Below are 21,210 nucleotides of genomic sequence, written 5' to 3' on the forward strand. Positions count from 1 at the left end.
CTGGTTCTGAGCACACAGGGTCTGTCCACAAGGGCTATAGTACAGAACTGCTCCTGCCTGCCCTCTGCAATGGTGAAACTTGCCATAGATATGTGACTGAGATAGCTATGTGGGGGGAAATCTCATAACATCCATGGCTCTCACATTTAGAAGAAGCACATAGAAAGCATGCAAAGAGTAGTAAGCACAGGGAAGGGTAGTAAGCACATGGAAGGGTAGTAAGCACAGGGAAGGGTAGTAAGCACAGGGAAGGGTAGTAAGCACAGGGAAGGGTAGTAAACACAGGGAAGGGTAGTAAGCACAGGGAAGGGTAGTAAGCACAGGGAAGGGTAGTAAGCACAGGGAAGGGTAGTAAGCACAGGGAAGGGTAGTAAGCACAGGGAAGGGTAGTAAGCACAGGGAAGGGTAGTAAGCACAGGGAAGGGTAGTAAGCACAGGGAAGGGTAGTAAGCACAGGGAAGGGTAGTAAGCACAGGGAAGGGTAGTAAGCACAGGGAAGGGTAGTAAGCACAGGGAAGGGTAGTAAGCACAGGGAAGGGTAGTAAACACATGGAAGGGTAGTAAGCACAGGGAAGGGTAGTAAGCACAGGGAAGGGTAGTAAGCACAGGGAAGGGTAGTAAGCACAGGGAAGGGTAGTAAGCACAGGGAAGGGTAGTAAGCACAGGGAAGGGTAGTAAACACAGGGAAGGGTAGTAAGCACAGGGAAGGGTAGTAAGCACAGGGAAGGGTAGTAAGCACAGGGTACCTACAGGTATTGGTGGTGTTGTAGCTCATAGTGCATGCATGGTACCCAGACTGTAACCATACTGTATCTAGTGCCATTCCAGGACCAAAGGTCCCAACTTTCACCCTTTTATCATTGATTAAAGTTCCTGGAGGTTGAGCCTGCAGGATAGGATCGTATGTATTCCTGTGATGTCAAAACTGGATTATATTAAGACTGTCAATGGAATGACAGGTCTCTCATCTCATCCCCACTCCCTCCCCTCTCTCCCCTCCAGAGGCCACTGCACTGCCTTCCCTCTCTCCCATCCACAGCCCACTACACTGCCTCCCATCTCTCCCCTCCACAGCCCACTGCACTGCCTCCCCTCTCTCCCCTCCACAGCCCACTACACTACCTCTCCTCTCTCCCCTCTACAGCCCACTACACTGCCTCCCCTCTACAGCCCACTACACTGCCTCCCCTCCCCTGGGTTCTGCCCCAGGTATCAGACAGGGCAGTGACTCTGCTCAGAACCTGTGTAAGTAGTTGCACTTGCCAATTACAACTTACTCTGGTGGTACAGCTCCAGAAAGCACTGCATATAGTATCACCAATTTTTATATGTGGCTCCCATATTTAAACGTGTGTACAATTTGACTCTATGCATCTAATCAGTACCGTTTCTAAGTAGATCAGTCGGTTTTGAGCAGTCCTATAATGTTTACATTGTGAGTTATCAGCACAAAGTGTTTTTGTGGAGTCGTGTAAATGTTGTTTTGAAACGGGCCAGATGCCTGGGGCAGCTAGTAGTGGCTAAATAACATGGAGAGCAGTGTCAACAGACTCAGCATAGAGAGGATCAACAACATACTCTGTATATTGTCATTGTAAATAGTACCTCTGTACCAAACATATATGGTTATATATCTATAGAAATACATACACTGAATGAAGTGAAGCTGCTGCTACTTAGTCAACTTGAATCCTGCTGTGGCTGGGTAGTGGATGGACATCCATTTGAACTTTGAACTCCAATGGGAGATGGAATAGGAGTCTATAGGCTACGAATACACAGCCTCAGACTATTGCGTTGTCACTACATTAACGTACAGGTATAGCAACTGTAGCAAGGAATGCAAATGGCACAATATCTTATTTATTGCTGTTGACAATGATACTGAGTACATTCGGTCACCGAGGCCATTTTCGTTCAGACAGACGTTCGGTGTCTGTGCTTTGAGGCAAAAAGGAAATCTCACCCTTTCAGGTTGGCATGTATGTAGTACAGACAGGCACAGAGGCATGATACAAAGATATAGAAGAAGCACAATGACAACCAGACAGGCACGCATGTACTGTCCCTGACATGCCCACACAGGCAGACACATTGGCCGTGTTCAAGCGCAACGATTGATCTACAAGTAATAATGAGTAGTTCATTAGGATGAGGCGATTTGTAGATCAGTCAGTCTGCAGTCACCGACTGCAATGTAGTCAATCTTGAACACGATCCCACTGTGATGCCAGCCTGTACATAGGAAGCAGTGCATGATGGGGGGAAAAAAACGTCTTTCTTGTGCCCGCACGCGTTTATTTGGCGTTATATTTTCCAATTGTTGTCTTCATTTATTTTGATATTTTAGTATTATTTTCTATTTTTCAGAGGTTTGTGAATATATAAATATGTATTACTGATGATGTGTAGTGGTACAAAGTACTCGCATGAGATCATTTTTTTATACTGAAGATGTTTCTAATTTTTTTATTTATTCTGGTTGTTCTTCTTGAGGGTTGAGGTGGGGGACTGCAGCGTTGCTGTGGTTCTGATTCCAATAAAATGTTAGAGAAAATCTGAACTCTTTTTCATAGTCTTCATTATGGGTCAGACATTAAGTTCAAATGATTGATCAGAGTGAAAAACATGTTAAGTTTACATTATACAATTATAAATTCTGATATCTGGAACTTATTACCAATTAAACAATATATTAAGCACACACTTCCAACATACAACATGCCCCAGTGGAAAACTACACATGGGTAGGCACTGAAGTATGTGGGATGCATCAAATAGGGAAATGTCAATCAGCAGACAGGCAATACTGTAATCTTAGTACAGATAAGGAAATCTATGTGTCCAAAATCCAAACTCTGGAACAGATGAGAAAGAATCCATATGGCCATTCTAACAGCACAATAACCCTCTCAGGAAGAGTAGCAGTAAGAGTCCTATACTTGTGCTACTGAAAGAATGCCTGATACAGAATACTTATGACTGATGTATTATTCACTTAGAATTACTTTGATATAGTGTATAGCCTGCAGGAAAAAGACCAGAGGTAGCAATACCAAAACTTTAAAAAAGAGTGTAATCCACAGTGAATAACTACTGCTTCCTCTAAGGCCGTCGTAGGAAGGAGATTTTGAGGGAGTCTGGGATATCCAGCTGGTCAGCGCGGACAGGCGGGGGCAGCAGGTAGGGGAAGGTGACGGGGAACACACGCCGTACATCCATCAGCAGCTGTGGAGGCTGACCGCCTGAACGCTCCTTCAGCAGACCCTGATGGATGAGAGGAAATGATGACCGTAACACAACCACACTACTGGTAACCAGACCACACTACTGGTAACCAGACCACACTACTGGTAATACAACCACACTACTGGTAACACAACCGCAATACTGGTAACAAGACGACACTACTGGTAACCAGACAACACTACTGGTAACTCAACCACACTACTGGTAACACAACCACACTACTGGTAACCAGACCACACTACTGGTAACACAACCACACTACTGGTAACACAACCACACTAATGGTAACCAGACCACACTACTGGTAACACAACCACACTACTGGTAACCAGACCACACTACTGGTAACACAACCGCACTACTGGTAAGCAGACCACACTACTGGTAACCAGACCACACTACTGGTAACACAACCACACTACTGGTAACCAGGTCACACTACTGGTAACCAGACCATGCTACTGGTAACCAGACCGCACTACTGGTAACACAACCACACTACTGGTAACCAGACCCCACTACTGGTAACCAGACCACACTACTGGTAATACAACCGCAATACTGGTAACCAGACCACACTACTGGTAACACAACCACACTACTGGTAACACAACCACACTACTGGTAACCAGACCACACTACTGGTAACACAACCACACTACTGGTAACCAGACCACACTACTGGTAACCAGACCACACTACTGGTAACACAACCGCACTACTGGTAACCAGACCACACTACTGGTAACACAACTGCACTACTGGTAACCAGACCACACTACTGGTAACACAACCACACTACTGGTAACCAGACCACACTACTGGTAACCAGACCACACTACTGGTAACCAGACCACACTACTGGTAACCGGACCACACTACTGGTAACCAGACCACACTACTGGTAACCAGACCACACTACTGGTAACACAACCACACTACTGGTAACCAGACCACACTACTGGTAACCAGACCACACTACTGGTAACACAACCACACTACTGGTAACCAGACCACACTACTGGTAACCAGACCACACTACTGGTAACACAACCACACTACTGGTAACACAACCACACTACTGGTAACACAACCACACTACTGGTAACCAGACCACACTACTGGTAACCAGACCACACTACTGGTAACCAGACCACACTACTGGTAACCAGACCACACTACTGGTAACCAGACCACACTACTGGTAACACAACCACACTACTGGTAACCAGACCACACTACTAGTAACACAACCACACTACTGGTAACCAGACCACACTACTAGTAACACAACCACACTACTGGTTTATGTGTCAATTAATCCCATAAGGGATGGGTTGCCAACTGGTGATTTCACAAAAATAAAATGTCATTAATTCAGTTGAAAATTCAATATGCCATGTTATGAGAAGTTTACATTACTGTTGTGTGTATTACGGTACTGTACCTGCACTGTGCGGATAAAATTGAGTGTCACCCTCTCCTCTAGGTCACTGTGAGGGGTGTACAGGGTCAGAATCTTTACAATCTGGAACAGAGAAACAGTTAGCCCTGCAAGGATGTGTACATAGACATATACTGTATAAAAATAACATGGTTCTCTAGTGAAGGGAATAATGTTCACAGAATCATATTGGTTTTATTCTATTTAAATAATATCTACAACACTTTGAACATTTCACCCTGCCAATACCAGTTTAAAAACCACCCATTGCAATAGTATAGTAATAGTGATAAGGGCGCCACCTGCTGGGTAGACAGGGCAGTGCAGGTGTGAACGAGGGCCTGTGCGTCAGCCTCTGTCTTCTTGCCCACTTGCAGGAGCTGAGCGGCCTGGATGAGAGGCTCCAACAGGGCCACAGCTCCCCCTGCCTGCAGCCCACGGGTCCGCAGCCACTCCTCCAGCAGACTCACATTATACCTGGCAGAACCCAGCAGAAAAAAAAGAATGGAGTCAGGTCCAACAGTCACCTGGTACTCTACATGCAAACTGTCCCCTTAGGAAACCAACTCTAGTGGCTCTATTCAATGCTGAAGCGTTACAGATTGCACGATAGAAATATAAAGGTAATTTACGCTTGGTATAACATACAGCGTTTACTGTGAATGCAGTCTAAGCCAACGCAGGGCGAGAACATTGCCTTTAAATTTCAATTGGGCTTAAGCGCCGAACTTCCACAATACAGATTGAATAGAGCCCTAGCTTTATATTAGACATCTGGCTGGATATCTTTTACTGAAACTTGTTCCTGCTCAGGCCCTGTGTGTGTGTATGTGTTTCTGTCCTCTGACCGTATCTGCAAGCCGCGGCTCCAGCTACACATGTCCTTGCGTAGCAGCAGGCTGTTGAGGGCAGAGGCAGAAAGGAGGTGGGTGAGCTGACGGAAGGCCTGCTCCATCAGGGTGGGGGGTAGGGCCTGGCGGGACATGGCCGTGTGGAGGGCACTCAGCTCCCTCAGCACTGCAGCCATACTAGGGGTCTCCCCTGCATTCCTCTCTACGGCCCTGGGATCAGACCCCGCACGCTTCCTAAAGTTCCCCAGCTTCACCCCCGACCCAGACAGTCCTGGGATCATCTCACTCTCCAGCATGGCAGGAACTGTGGAGGGATTGAGTGGGTCAGGGAAACAGGAGCTACTGTTGAAGGGTTACATAGTGGAATGAAAGCAAACTATGATAAAACATTTAGTCGACTGGTTGGGTTGGTTTTGATATTGTTCTGGAGTTGGTCAGTCCTACCAATGATGGGCTGCAGGCGGGTTTCTGAGATGGACAGGAGCTGCTGATAGGCCTGGATACAGAGGGCACTCAGAGCACGGTTTAACTCACTCAGGTCAGAGGTCAATGGAACCAAATCCTCATCCTAGAGACCAAGCACAAATACTGTCTGTCAATCACATGTTGAAGTATGTATGTAATGGCTGTTGTTGCCATTAACTCAATAACTAGGGGTGTAAATAACCATTAACTCAATAACTAGGGGTGTAAATAACCATTAACTCAATAACTAGGGGTGTAAATAACCATTAACTCAATAACTAGGGGTGTAAATAACCATTAACTCAATGACTAGGGGTGTAAATAACCATTAACTCAATAACTAGGGGTGTAAATAACCATTAACTCAATAACTAGGGGTGTAAATAACCATTAACTCAATAACTAGGGGTGTAAATAACCATTAACTCAATAACTAGGGGTGTAAATAACCATTAACTCAATAACTAGGGGTGTAAATAACCATTAACTCAATAACTAGGGGTGTAAATAACCATTAACTCAATAACTAGGGGTGTAAATAACCATTAACTCAATAACTAGGGGTGTAAATAACCATTAACTCAATAACTAGGGGTGTAAATAACCATTAACTCAATAACTAGGGGTGTAAATAACCATTAACTCAATAACTAGGGGTGTAAATAACCATTAACTCAATAACTAGGGGTGTAAATAACCATTAACTCAATAACTAGGGGTGTAAATAACCATTAACTCAATAACTAGGGGTGTAAATAACCATTAACTCAATAACTAGGGGTGTAAATAACCATTAACTCAATAACTAGGGGTGTAAATAACCATTAACTCAATAACCATTAACTCAATAACTAGGGGTGTAAATAACCATTAACTCAATAACTAGGGGTGTAAATAACCATTAACTCAATAACTAGGGGTGTAAATAACCATTAACTCAATAACTAGGGGTGTAAATAACCATTAACTCAATAACCATTAACTCAATAACTAGGGGTGTAAATAACCATTAACTCAATAACTAGGGGTGTAAATAACCATTAACTCAATAACCATTAACTCAATAACTAGGGGTGTAAATAACCATTAACTCAATAACTAGGGGTGTAAATAACCATTAACTCAATAACTAGGGGTGTAAATAACCATTAACTCAATAACTAGGGGTGTAAATAACCATTAACTCAATAACTAGGGGTGTAAATAACCATTAACTCAATAACTAGGGGTGTAAATAACCATTAACTCAATAACTAGGGGTGTAAATAACCATTAACTCAATAACTAGGGGTGTAAATAACCATTAACTCAATAACTAGGGGTGTAAATAACCATTAACTCAATAACTAGGGGTGTAAATAACCATTAACTCAATAACTAGGGGTGTAAATAACCATTAACTCAATAACTAGGGGTGTAAATAACCATTAACTCAATAACTAGGGGTGTAAATAACCATTAACTCAATAACTAGGGGTGTAAATAACCATTAACTCAATAACTAGGGGTGTAAATAACCATTAACTCAATAACCATTAACTCAATAACTAGGGGTGTAAATAACCATTAACTCAATAACTAGGGGTGTAAATAACCATTAACTCAATAACTAGGGGTGTAAATAACCATTAACTCAATAACTAGGGGTGTAAATAACCATTAACTCAATAACTAGGGGTGTAAATAACCATTAACTCAATAACTAGGGGTGTAAATAACCATTAACTCAATAACCATTAACTCAATAACTAGGGGTGTAAATAACCATTAACTCAATAACTAGGGGTGTAAATAACCATTAACTCAATAACTAGGGGTGTAAATAACCATTAACTCAATAACTAGGGGTGTAAATAACCATTAACTCAATAACTAGGGGTGTAAATAACCATTAACTCAATAACTAGGGGTGTAAATAACCATTAACTCAATAACTAGGGGTGTAAATAACCATTAACTCAATAACTAGGGGTGTATTTCCCCGGTCAGCTTACATGGCCATGAATAACTCCTAACATTATTTAGTGATAATAACTCCTGACATTATTTAGTGATAATAACTCCTGACGTTATTTAGTGATAATAACTCCTGACGTTATTTAGTGATAATAACTCCTGACGTTATTTAGTGATAATAACTCCTGACGTTATTTAGTGGTAATAACTCCTGACATTATTTAGTGATAATAACTCCTGACATTATTTAGTGAGCATAACATGACATTGGTAACATTTTGATGAGAGGTGTCGATGCCTTACCTGTTTGGAGTGCTGGGTCAGTAGGTCATTGAGAAGGCAGGCATTTTTCAGCCACAGTGCTGTCATGTCCACATCATTACAGTGTTTCTGATAGGAGGGGAAAACAAAGACACAACAAGTTAATAAGAAACAGACCTGTAAGAGAGCCATGATTGAAAAGCAGTGTGTGTGTGTGTGTATGTGTGTGTGTGTGTGTGTGTGTGTGTGTGTGCGTGCGTGCGTGCGCGTGCGCGTGTGCGTGTGTGCATGCCAGCGTGCGTGCGTGTGCGTGCGTGCGTGCACGTGCGTGTACGTGCGTGTGCGTGCGTGTGTGCGTGCGTGCACGTGCGTGTGTGCGGGTGTGCGTGCGTGTGCGTGCGTGCGTGTGTGCGTACTTTCAGAGCCCCCTTCATGGCAGTGACAGCAGCAGTGCAGAGAGAGCGGGCGCGGATTTCGTCTCCGCTACAGTCTGCCTGGCGTACACACAGGAACAGCACACTAGCAGCCAGGCCAGGGGGCAGGGAGAGGGCACTGTCCACCCTCACGTCTGGAACAAACACAGAGGTTTGAGGGCACATTCACTAATTATACAGATGGAGCTAGGGTTAGGGGTCCTACCTGTGATGAGGGTCTTCATGAGCTTGGCCTCATCCCTCTTCCTACACTCCAGCAGCCCTGTGACAGTCCCAGCTTTGGCATGGGGGGCAGAGGAATCCTCTGTGGACTGGGAAAGCACTGGGCCTAGGGGGACGAGCAAACAAGTATGATCGATATCGATGTGTCCCTCCACACATTTATTTTGTAGACATTTCGGTCAAGACATTTTTCAAGTATGTAGTAATGTGTTGTCCAGACCTGTCTGTGCCAGTAGTCTTCTGAGTGTGACTGTGTGTCTCAGCTCCTTCAGTTCTCTCCTCAGTCTGAAGACCTCCTGCTCCCTGGCTTCCACCAGTTCCACCAGGTACTGAACATTGAGCACAGATGCAGGGCCATTATGACACGTTTACAGCAGTGATGCTCAAAGTAACAGAATCTGCACTGTAGTCCACCTGACGAGACCGCTCATACGAGACCCTACCTGCTGGTCTGCAGAGGGGGAGGGATCAGAGCACGTCCGTTTAGCCTGCAGCCGCAGAGCCTCCAGCTCCGCCTCCTCCTGAGAGCGCTGGCTACGCAGCTGGTTCTCCAGGAACCTGACAGTTACACACAGACAGGGGGTAGAATATATCTGCATTCTTTAAATGATAAAATATAACGATATTGCTGTGAACGTATTGATCAGGGAATAGGGACTGACTTGTTGGCCACTCGTACAGCATCATAGGCGTGCCACAGGTCTTCTCCAGTCATCTTCCCGGCTGAGTCTTTAGCCACACCCATATTCTCCATCAAAGTGTCCTGGGTAAAGAACAGAGCACAGTCTCAGCCACAGGAGCCATATTGATTGATTGACAAGTAGAACTGAACCACACATCTCCTACTGATTCCCCATTAGGGAGCCATCCAGATGGAGGGAGGGAGGGCATCTCACCATGAGTGTGTCAGAGCTAAGCCAGGCCTTCCTCTCTGCGGTGGGGGACGTCACACTAACCCTCCTCACCTCCTCCGGAGAGGGGAAGGGAGGGAGGCCGAAGAAGGAAGGTGTGGCTGGGAAGGTAGGGGGCCCAGAAAAGGGCGACGACATCGGGGAAGGAGATGGGGGCTCCATGATCAGGCTTTGGTTTGAATCTGTCCGTCTGTAGCCCTTAGAGTGCTGCATCGGTAACACAGAGAAATATCATATTTTTCAGCGAGGTTGAATATTATAACCTGGGTATCTCTCAACAATGCTACATTGATACGTCACATAGGCAAAACAGAAAGGCCGGCACCAAGGCTAGGGGAATATGGAGTTGAATATAATGTGTGAGTACCTCAGTGAGCATGCTCATTTCCCGTAGGTTTTCGTATCTCTGCTCCAGCCTGGTGAACTCTCTGAGCAGACCCTGGTACTTCCTCCTCTCCTCATCCAGCTCTGCTGTCAGAGCTTTACCTTCCTGGGCTACAGCCTGTACTACACTCTCTGGGTGCACAGACATAAAACATAGGATTCAAAGTAAATTAAGAGAGACGCACTGAAAACAGATACCTGTTATGAATAGACCTACCCTCCTGAGCTGTCTCCTGCTCCAGTAAGCGAGTGGTCAGATCCTCCTTCTCTTTCCCCAAACAGTCCCTCTCAACCCGCAGGGCCTGCACCTCCTGTAAACAGAGAAAGAGGAGAGATCTTAAATACCACTATTCTGCAGAAAACATAAGAGCTGTTTCGGATCCATTAGGACCAACAAGACCTACCAGTGTGAGTCGTAGGATCTCCTGGGCTGCTTTCTCCTCTGCCCTCCTCCTCTCCTCAGTCTCCTCCTCTGTGATGGCGGTGCTGGGCTGAGACTGCTGAGTCTGGAGCTGGGTCTCTAACTGGTACTCCAGCTTAACTAGCGCCCCCCGCAGGGTGTCCAGCTCAGTGTTGTGGGCCTTACGCTCCGCCTGGAGGGTCTCTCTCAGAGCACCGCTCTCCCTGGCCTGGACACACACACATAAACACACACATAAACACACACATAAACACGCACATACATAAACACACACATAAACACGCACATACATAAACACACACATACCCACACACATAAACACACACATACATAAACACACATACACACACACAAACACACACACACACACATACATACACACACACATAAACACGCACATACATAAACACACACATACACACATACATAAACACACACATAAACACACACATACATAAACACACATACACACACACAAACACACACATACATACAAACCTAAACACACACCTAAACACACACATACACACACATAAACACACACATACATACAAACACATACACACACACACACACACACACACACACACACACACACACACACACACACACACACACACACACACACACACACATACATAAACACACACATACACACACACATAAACACACACACAAATACACACATACAAACACAAACACACACATACACACACAAACACACACATACACACACACATAAACACACACAAACACACACATAAACACACACACACAAACACATGCACATAAACACATACATAAACCCACACATACACACACACATACACACAAACACACGTAAACACACACATAAACACACACATACATACACACACACACACACACACACACATACACACACCTAAACACACACATAAACACACACATATACACTCACAAACACACACACATAAACACACACAAACACATACACACACAGACAAACCAACAAATAAACACACACAAACACACACACACACATACATACATAAACACACACATACATACACACACACATAAACACACACATACACGCATACACAAACACACACGTAAACACACACACACATACATAAACACACACATACATACACACACACATAAACACACACATACACGCATACACAAACACACACGTAAACACACATGTACACACACATACACACACACATAAACACACACAAACATAAACACACACAAACATAAACACACACACATACACACACACACATACACACAAGTAAACACACACATACACACACACATAATCACACACATACACACACACACACATACACACATACACACACACATAAACACACACACATAAACACACACATAAACACACACACACACATACACACACACATCCACCCACACATAAACCCACACATAAACCCACACATAAACACACACACATAAACACACACACATACACACACATTAACACACACATAAACCCACACAAACACCCACATACACACACACATAAACCCACACAAACACACACACACACACACACACACACACAAACACACAAATACACACATAAACCCACACATGAACACACACATACACACACACACATACACACCCATACACACACACATAAACCCACACAAACACACACACATACAAATACACACATAAACACACACATGAACACACACATAAACCCACACATACACATACTCACACACACACAAACACACACACATAAACACACACAAACACACACATAAACACACACATGAACACACACATGAACACACACATACACGCACATAAACACACACACATAAACACACACATAAACCCACACAAACACACATACACACACACACATAAACACATACATAAACACACATAAACACACACACACACACATACACACACATAAACACACACATAAACACACACATAAACCCACACACACACACACACACACACACACACACACACACATACACACACAAACACACACACAAATACACACATAAAACACACACAAACACACACATACCCACACACACATATACATTCACATAAACCCACATAAGCACACACATAAAGCATCACGCATCTCACCTTCTGGTCGGCCCTGAGCTGCAGCTGCATCAGTTTGACCTCCATGCCCTTGTTGAGTTCTCTGAACTTCTCCACCGAGCGAGCCTCTGCCTTCAGCTTCAGCAGCTCCCTCCTGGCAGCCCGCCGCCTCACACAACACTGCATCAACACTATGGCGGCCCTCACCCTCCTGTAAGCAAGGCGGGCCAGCCAGCCACGCACTGCAGACTGGAGCAACACCGCAGCCCGCTCTGCCACCACCTGGGGAGGGAGAGGATAGAAGGGACACATTATATTATTGCACACAGTTATGATTACAGTTATGATTAAGGACACTGAGTGTACAAAACATTAGGAACACCTCCTCTTTCCATGACATAGACTGACAGATGAATCCAGGTGAAAGGTATGATCCCTTATTGATGTCATCTGTTAAATACACTTCAATCAGTGTAGATGAAGGGGAGGAGACAGGTTAAATAAGGATTTTTAAGCCTTGAGGCAAGGATTGTGTGTGTGTGTGCCATTCAGAGGGTACGGTAGTAGGTGCCAGTCAAGTAGTAGGTAGTGTCAAGGACTGCAAAGCTGATGGGTATTTCACGCTCAACAGTTTCCCGTGTGTATCAAGAATGGTCCACCACCCAAAGGACATCCAGTTAATTTAACACAACTGTTGGACGCACTGGAGTCAACACGGGTCAGCATCCCTGTGGAATGAGAGAGAGTCCATGCCACAATGTATTGAGGCTGCTCTGAGGGCAAAAGGGGACGCAACTCAATATTAGGAAGGTGTTCCTGTACACTCAGTGTATCAGGATAGTCTAGAATCTGGATCTGATATTACTGAGGAATAGTTCCTGGGGCTGGAGCCCTGCCTTGACTTATCTCTGGAGGTACAAGTTATCACATGTATGAAATGCATTTTATATTTAAGCTGTAAATAAAAACATTAGATGCTCTGATAAAAAAGATTCTGAGGCCTTCGTGCCAGTGTTTCCTCACCCGTCTGTATTGGCGTCGTGCCAGCGAGCCCCTGGTGAAAGCCTGGATGGTGACGGTGGCCTCACGGATCATCAGAAACATCTGTCTTATCGCCACCATACGGTATGTCTTCTGGATGATCAGCGCTGCCTTGGTGTAGCGCAGAAGGTCTGCCAGCCTAGATCACACAGAACAGAACAGTCGCTTAAATAGTTGGACAAATGTAGGTAGCCTACTGCTGAGACACACTGTACTATATGACAGTATGAAGTGTAAAGCAGATTGACGTGTAGTCAGTCATTCTGCTCTCACCGTCTAGCCAGGGCTCCTCTTGTGTATCTCTGGATGGTGAGTGTTGCCCAGCGTGTCTTGATGTATCGCCTGCGGCCCAGCCAGCCTCTGACCCAGCTCTGGATGATCACCCCGGCTGCCCTCAGTCTCTCTGCCCTCAGTCTCTCCAGCAGAGCCACCTGCCCAGCACGGAAGAACACCTTGGTCTTCCCAAAGCAATACTGCTCCGGGTCTGGAATGAGCTCCGGCAGGGCCCTCTGGCACGACGCCTGGATCTGTTCCTGAGTCTGAACCCCACCCCCGCGCAGCAGAACCCGGTACCGGCTGAAGAACTCTGCATAGGTCCACCTGGAACCAAGATGGTGGAAGGAAGAGAGGGACACATTTTCACAGAGTGAGTACAAATACTCTTGAGATCTTTAATTGTGCGTTTTTCATAAATGTTGGTGGCTACAGGACAGATACAGTGTTACTGTATAGGTGAAATAACTATGCTACTATGTATTCGTTTTCTGTGCATGTGATGGGTTTATCTGTGAATATTCCAGAGGTGAAGCTGGTGTTAAATGTGCTGTGTACCTGGATGGGTAGCCTGCAGCACTGATGCGTATGGTCTCTAGCACCCCACAGGCTCGCAGCTGCTGGACGGCCCTTTTAGGGTCAAACCTGAGAGGGGAAATCTGCTTAACACGCTGCACACACACACACACACAAACACACACAACCCCCTACTGACAATATTGATATTATACACACAACGCAACACATAATACACACTGCACACCCAACAAACACAGATAACATACTGTTTATCATACTACACACACACCTCTCTCCACATAATACACACATTATACACACTGTTTAACACACCGCACACACATGCCTCCCCCACCACAAACACACACACATGGCAGGAGCACAGGGGTCTGACTCACATAAAAGGCTCTTTGAGGTCATTGGGCTTAATACAGCGGATGTAGTGGGGGGTGGTGCTGTTCAGAGTGTCCATCAGCAGCTGCAGAGACTGACGGAACTGTTTGAAGAAACATGGAGGAACACACAAACTCACACTCCTGTCCTACAGTCCATAGAACATACAACAACATGCAACGAGCCATGGATGCAGTCATAGAGACATTATTACTTCAAACCAATACATTCTGTCAACTGTTAAAAGCTGGACACGAATGGGGTTGCTTGGCCACAGCAGGGTGAGGCATACAGTACCTGGAAGCCCACAGTGAGTTTGTGTTCCCGCTGAGCTCTCATCCCAGGGCCAGAGCGCAGACTGCCATTGGGCAGAGAGGACTTCCCCTCTGAGAGGGACAGACTGCCCCCTACTGGCTTCTGCTGGAACAGCTCAGACACCAGCTCAGACTGACGGAGAGACAGACAGACAGGGTTACAGTATGTTAATAAGGCTTCATCTCTCCCTCTACTGTCCTCCATTTCACCCTAGGATCTTGATCTCAGCCTAGATTTCACCCCAGTCCGACAAAAGTGGACAGCTGAAATCTGGTTCCTCAGAGAGCCTCCCTCAAATTCCTCTACTCTTCAGATGCACTCAAAACTGACAGGGAGGTAAGAAAAGTGAGCCAAGACTTCTGACAGGGGAAGCTGCAGATCCTCACTGTGTGAATGCAGATCATCAGCGTTGTAATTTAAGACATTGACAGGTGATACCTGACTGGCTCTTAGGATGTTGATGGGTTCCTCAAAAACTGTATCCCGGTTCTTGTCTAAAAACCCATCACATTCATATTGGACCTAACAAACAAAATAAAAAAGTTTAAGTCAAATACTTTACAGCAACCAGCACATTCTGCAAACAGGTCAAACTGAGGCATCTAATATACTCTGGCTAATATAACTAGCTCACCATGTCAGCAAAGTGCAGGATGATGAAGGCAGTGTTGGACATTCGAGGTTTGCGGAAGTGTGGACTGGGGTTGTTACTCTGATGCTGATCATACAGCTTCCTAGCCCAGCTCTCCTCTGAACCTTTGGGCATCTGATCAAGGAAACAGACACCATGGGAGGTAAGGTTTTTCTGGATCAATGTACATTTGATAAATCTTCTGTTTTTTATATAAATACTTTGAAGTTTGACTTTTAGCAGGAGAAAAACATTTCTGGCAGGACTTGCTTTTGTTTTCTATATACATATATATTTGTTTTAATTGTTGGGGATCAAATCCGTCACAAGGCGTTCATGGCTTGTCAGTGCACTCAGTAATGATTTAGATGCACAGCATATCCTGAGTACATGTACTTATTGTATTTCAAACCGATTTGGACACATGAACACAAACCAGACACAACACAATGTGGTCTTGATAGAAACCAGGACTGTGACTGACTGACCCTGCACTCCTCATCCAGCAGGTCGAGCAGGCCCAGCTGTCCCTCGATGAGAGCGATGCACGGCTGGTTATCACTAAACTCTATCCTGTTCCACGGCAGCTCCTCACGGACATACTCCTCCTGCTCCAACTGGAACACGTGCTGCATGGGTGAGGGGAGGAGAGGGAGACCAAGGGTTACCGAGGGGACATGAGGATAACAAGTTCATGGACATAGACTCACATTCATATTGATGTCCAATCCCCCACACACACTTGGTGACTCACCCTGTTGAATTGCTGCTGCAATTTCTCATTGGCGTAATTTATACAGAACTGTTCAAAACTGTTCCTTTCAAACGTCTCAAACCTGCCAAAGAGAAATGGACAAAAAGGGAAATCAACATGTTAATAATGTGTTGTTACTACAGTCATTACAGTAATTACAGGTATAACAACAACTTCATCTAAGGTGTGACCCCCTGCCCTTTCTAGTCACCCATAGATGTCCAGCACCCCAATAAATGACTTGGGCTTCTCGCTCTGGGCTCGAAGGGCTGAGTTGAGCCGGGTCACTGTCCAGGTGAACAGCTGACCGTACACATGCTTGGCCAGGGCATCCCGGGCCTCTAGGGACTGCTGACCAGGCATGGGCTTGACCAGCATCTCTCCCCCTACTGTCAGCCTGCGGTGGCACAGCCAGTGGGCCATCTGGGTCCTCTCCACCCCCAGCAGCTTGGAGAACACCGACAGGGAACGCTCCTCCCCCTGGTTATGGAATATTTTAACGAATTATGTGAGAGTTTTAGGGAAATAATGAACAAAAAATGTAAGAAAAAACTAAAAATCTTACATCAATGTAACTTCGATCACCACCTCTCCCACTGGCCTGGATGTTGACATTGCCCAGGTGCAGAACAGCTGCAAGGATCCTGAAGAGCTCCATCTGCTGGTCCGGAGGCACACCTGGAGGAGTACACACAACACCGGCATGTTCAAACTGCATACCACTACAGTCAGAGTAAACATGTTAGCATAGACGTGTTTAATGTAGAAGCTGTATACCTAGAATGGTGAAAGCATTGCGAGTGCGCTCCAGATCTACTACATCATCAGTGCCTGGGATCTGCATGGAGTCTTCCCCTCCTTGGTTCGTGTAGCGGAACGTTTCCGCACCACCTACAGAAACACACATCAAAACACGTAATGAACACATTCTGAAATACATGGCTAGACCCATTGACGTTCATTTCTTCCCTGCTGTTGACGTTGTAATAAGTTCCTGAATACATAGTGGTCCAGTCTCACCCAGTTTGAGGACTCTCATCTCTGGCAGGTCTCTAGAAGCACACAGCTGGTAGAAGATGTGGTAGTTTCTCTCCTGTGACGCCTGGAAGACGACTCGAGACTTCTCCAGCAGGTACGTCCTCATGTTGGCCCCAATGATGTCCCCCTTCCGTCCGAAGCCGATCTCAATGTACTTCCCAAACCGGCTACTGTTGTCATTGCGTGTAGTCTTAGCATTCCCAATGGACTAAAGAGTAAAGGAAAGAATTACAAATACGATACATTACACTGTTTTACCTTTACAACTGAATACTGATATAATACAGTACTCATTTTCTATATGCAGAATACATGCTTTTTCCAAAATCACACTCTTCAAAAAAAATGTGTGAGTGAACCGCATTGCAGGTTAAGAGAACTCATTCACCCACATGTCAGTACCTCCATGATGGGGTTGGAGGCCAGTACTCTCTCCTCCACACTGGTCTGCTGGGCTGCTCCCCCCACCACAGCAAAGTAGCGCATGGTGAACTTAGCAGAGACTGTTTTCCCTGCTCCAGATTCCCCACTGATTATAATGGACTGGTTCTTCTCCTCCCTGCACACATAGACAACTACCCTCTTAATAATCTTGTCATGTACAGAGCTATTTGTCACACAGGGCAACTAAAGAGATCCGATCAAAGGCTCTCTCGTGTCACTGCTATTTTGTCTGTATAGAGCTCTTTACAAAGAACAGCAACCCTGGCTCAACCCCCCCAAAGAGCAGGCAAAATGACAGTGTTTTGAGGTAACAAAGGGCATATAAAATGGAGACCAAAGACTAGGGTGACCCCTGGCCCTTGACCTTTAACCCCTGACCTGGTCATGGTGCGGTAGGCCTCTTCTGCCACAGAGAAGATGTGAGGCTCCATGTCAGCCATGTCCTGCCCACTGTAGGCATCGATCACTTCCTCTCCATAGATGGGCAGCTGGTCATATGGGTTGAGGGCCACCAACACAATCCCTGGAATGAGCAGTTGGTGTGAATGACCAATGGTTTAAAGTACTTGAGTAAAAATACATTAAAGTATTATTTAAGTAGTTTTTCGGGATATCTGTACTTTACTACCTATATTCTTGACAACTTTTACATTTAGTCCACTACATTGTATAATGTACTTTTTACTCCAGACATTTCCATGACAACCAAAAGTACTAGTTACATTTTGAATGCTTAGAAGGACTGGAAAATGGTCCAATTCAGACATGTATCAAGAGAACATCCCTGGTCACCCGTACTGCCTCTGATCTGGCGGACTCACTAAACACACATGCTTTGTTTGTAAATTATGTCTGAGTGTAGGAGTGTGCTCCTGGATGTCCGTAAATTAAAAAACCAAGATCGGGCTGTTTGGTTTGCTTAATATTAGGAATTTGAAATTATTTAAACTTTTACTTTTGATATTTAAGCATATTTTTGCAATTACATTTACTTTTGATTCTTAAGTATATTTATAACCAAATACTTTTAGACTTTCACTCAAGTAGTATTTTACTGGGTGACTTTCACTTGAGTCCTTTTCTATTAAGGTATCTTTACTTTTACTCAAGTATGACAATTGGGTACTTTTTCCACCACTGTAAATGACAGTGTTATTAATCGAATAAAAGGAATCTGTAAGAATACAAGATATTATTATTTTTCCTGTGACTTTTTATATATCAAAACGACTTTGATTACTGTTTATGTCTGCAACATATCACAGCAATCACATAAGATGCATATGTTCTCAGGTTAATGTTTATTTAGCATCTTATGGAGAACCAATTTGTATGAAGCCAAAGAGAGGAGGCCATGTCCCTGTGAACTTTACACCTAGTAAAGATTATGTGGCCATGAGGCCATAATCATAAAAGCAGGAGCACACAGGAGCGGCATATATGTCCACTGGCAAAACAGCATCTGAAGAAAGACCTCCACCCTTGATCTCTTTCTATCTCTCTCTCATCTCTCTCAACCTATTCCTCTCTCTGTCTCTCCATCATATTTCCTCTCTCCCCCTCTCTCTGTTCCTTACCACAGTAGGTGTAGATGCTGCTGTAGTCCAGGAATCGGACTCTCAGGTTGTGTAGAACAGCAGGCTCGTGCAGGAAGCTGAGAGCAGTGAGGTCATTCTCCCCCTCCAGAATATCAGGGTTTGCCAGAGGGGGGAGGCCAGAGGGTGGCGCCACTGGGTACTGCACCTCCTAGAGGGGTGGCACATTAAATATTTGTCATTATCAAATGCTTATCCAAGAACGACTAACAATACATCTACAGTATGCCAGCTGTTGACTGTGTGTGAGTGTGTCACCCTGCCATCGCTGATCTGCAGCACCACATTCTCATCTCCAAGGTTGTAGTCCTTGAGGAGCTTGGCTGACACCCACACTGCCTCTGGGTCAGGTACCCACACACTGGCACCCTGTTATAGAAATAAACGTTATCACAAACGTTGAGCTCCTTGAAGAAACCCAGTGAAAAAGTAAGCATGCATTGAGGGGGATTTCCTGTACTAATGACCAACACCCTTGGCTGTATCACTTTCACACCAGGTGGACAGGCCCAACTGCCAGTTGCCCAAAAACACAGCTGTAGAGGATAGTATTACATCACACGGGACACTATCTGTTCTACTGCTCTACAGTCTGTCATTACTCTGTGTGCCTTTTACTGTTACACTGCCAGGTCCCACCCAAGCAAGACATTTGTCGTCCATCAGCATAAAACACCCTAAATGTCGTTAAGAATTAACGTCCATCATCCCTCTCTGTCTCATCTTGGATTACTCATTATGTTCTCGCAGATCTATGCCAACACACAACACTTCCTGTGCAATATGATATTGTGTGTGTCATTGCTAGAAGAGTCTAGTTCCCTGAGCATGGGCATTTAAAGCATTTCCAGTTATTACATCTCTATTACTAGATTATGCCGTCGTGATACATACATAAGGTAGCCAGCAGGTAGCCTAGTGGTTCAGAGCGTTAGGCCACTAACTGAAAGGTTGCTGTTTGAATCCCAGAGCCAACTAGAAGAAAACAAATCCCAGGTCCAACTAGAAACATCTGTCAATGTGCCTACCTTTGGGCAAGGTACTTAACCCTCTGGATAAACTATGACTTCGTTGAAAATAAACTGTCAAAAAAGAAGTCTACTCCGCTATTCAGACATACAGGCGTAAACACTTACCTTGGCGTACAACTCCATAGTTCCAATCATAATCTTTTCCAGATATGAACCCTCTACCTGCAAAAACCCTGACCAATTTCAGAAGGGGTCTCCTAAATCACTCAAAAAGGCAACAAGGGTATCCTCTCCGAGATAGTTGGGTGTCCTCCTCCCCTGTGAGTGTGTTCAAGCACCGCTCTGTCCCTTTGCACTTTGTTCTGTTTGACACTGACATGAAAACCCCTGAGAGGCAGCAGTCAGGTTAACTGTTAATCTCAAGGAGGTGATTGAGATGGAAGGATTTACAAGCACTTCTCTTCTACGGTCTCATTCACAGCAGCAGTTAGCCTCAAGCTGTGGTGGCCTTCTCAGCACTGTTAAACACATGTAGTATTCAGAAGATACA

The 21,210-nt window shown here is 44.9% G+C and overlaps 1 protein-coding gene across 1 annotated transcript; it reads right to left on the reverse strand.

The window, feature by feature from the left end:
* Positions 1-1,847: 1,847 nt before the first annotated feature.
* Positions 1,848-21,049, reverse strand: si:dkey-110c1.10 (unconventional myosin-Va). The gene is made up of 34 exons (XM_036978049.2): positions 20,826-21,049; positions 19,948-20,058; positions 19,672-19,840; positions 18,473-18,617; positions 18,053-18,209; positions 17,633-17,858; positions 17,390-17,503; positions 17,178-17,290; positions 16,824-17,092; positions 16,613-16,694; positions 16,347-16,487; positions 15,862-15,993; positions 15,666-15,749; positions 15,210-15,359; positions 14,918-15,015; positions 14,559-14,645; positions 14,001-14,327; positions 13,710-13,866; positions 12,729-12,968; positions 10,582-10,806; positions 10,395-10,488; positions 10,161-10,309; positions 9,779-10,000; positions 9,545-9,645; positions 9,326-9,440; positions 9,103-9,211; positions 8,866-8,988; positions 8,643-8,794; positions 8,269-8,355; positions 5,989-6,112; positions 5,542-5,848; positions 4,996-5,170; positions 4,697-4,777; positions 1,848-3,267 (listed from the first exon to the last, which is right to left on the reverse strand). The coding sequence occupies exons 1-34, from the start codon at positions 20,853-20,855 to the stop codon at positions 3,106-3,108; spliced, it is 5,058 nt and encodes a 1,685-aa protein (XP_036833944.2). The 5' UTR covers positions 20,856-21,049; the 3' UTR covers positions 1,848-3,105.
* Between the last annotated feature and the right edge of the window lie 161 nt (positions 21,050-21,210).

The sequence above is a fragment of the Oncorhynchus mykiss genome, chromosome 5 (genome assembly GCF_057628025.1).
Source record: "Oncorhynchus mykiss isolate SJ-2025 chromosome 5, ASM5762802v1, whole genome shotgun sequence".
Classification (NCBI taxonomy): domain Eukaryota; kingdom Metazoa; phylum Chordata; class Actinopteri; order Salmoniformes; family Salmonidae; genus Oncorhynchus; species Oncorhynchus mykiss.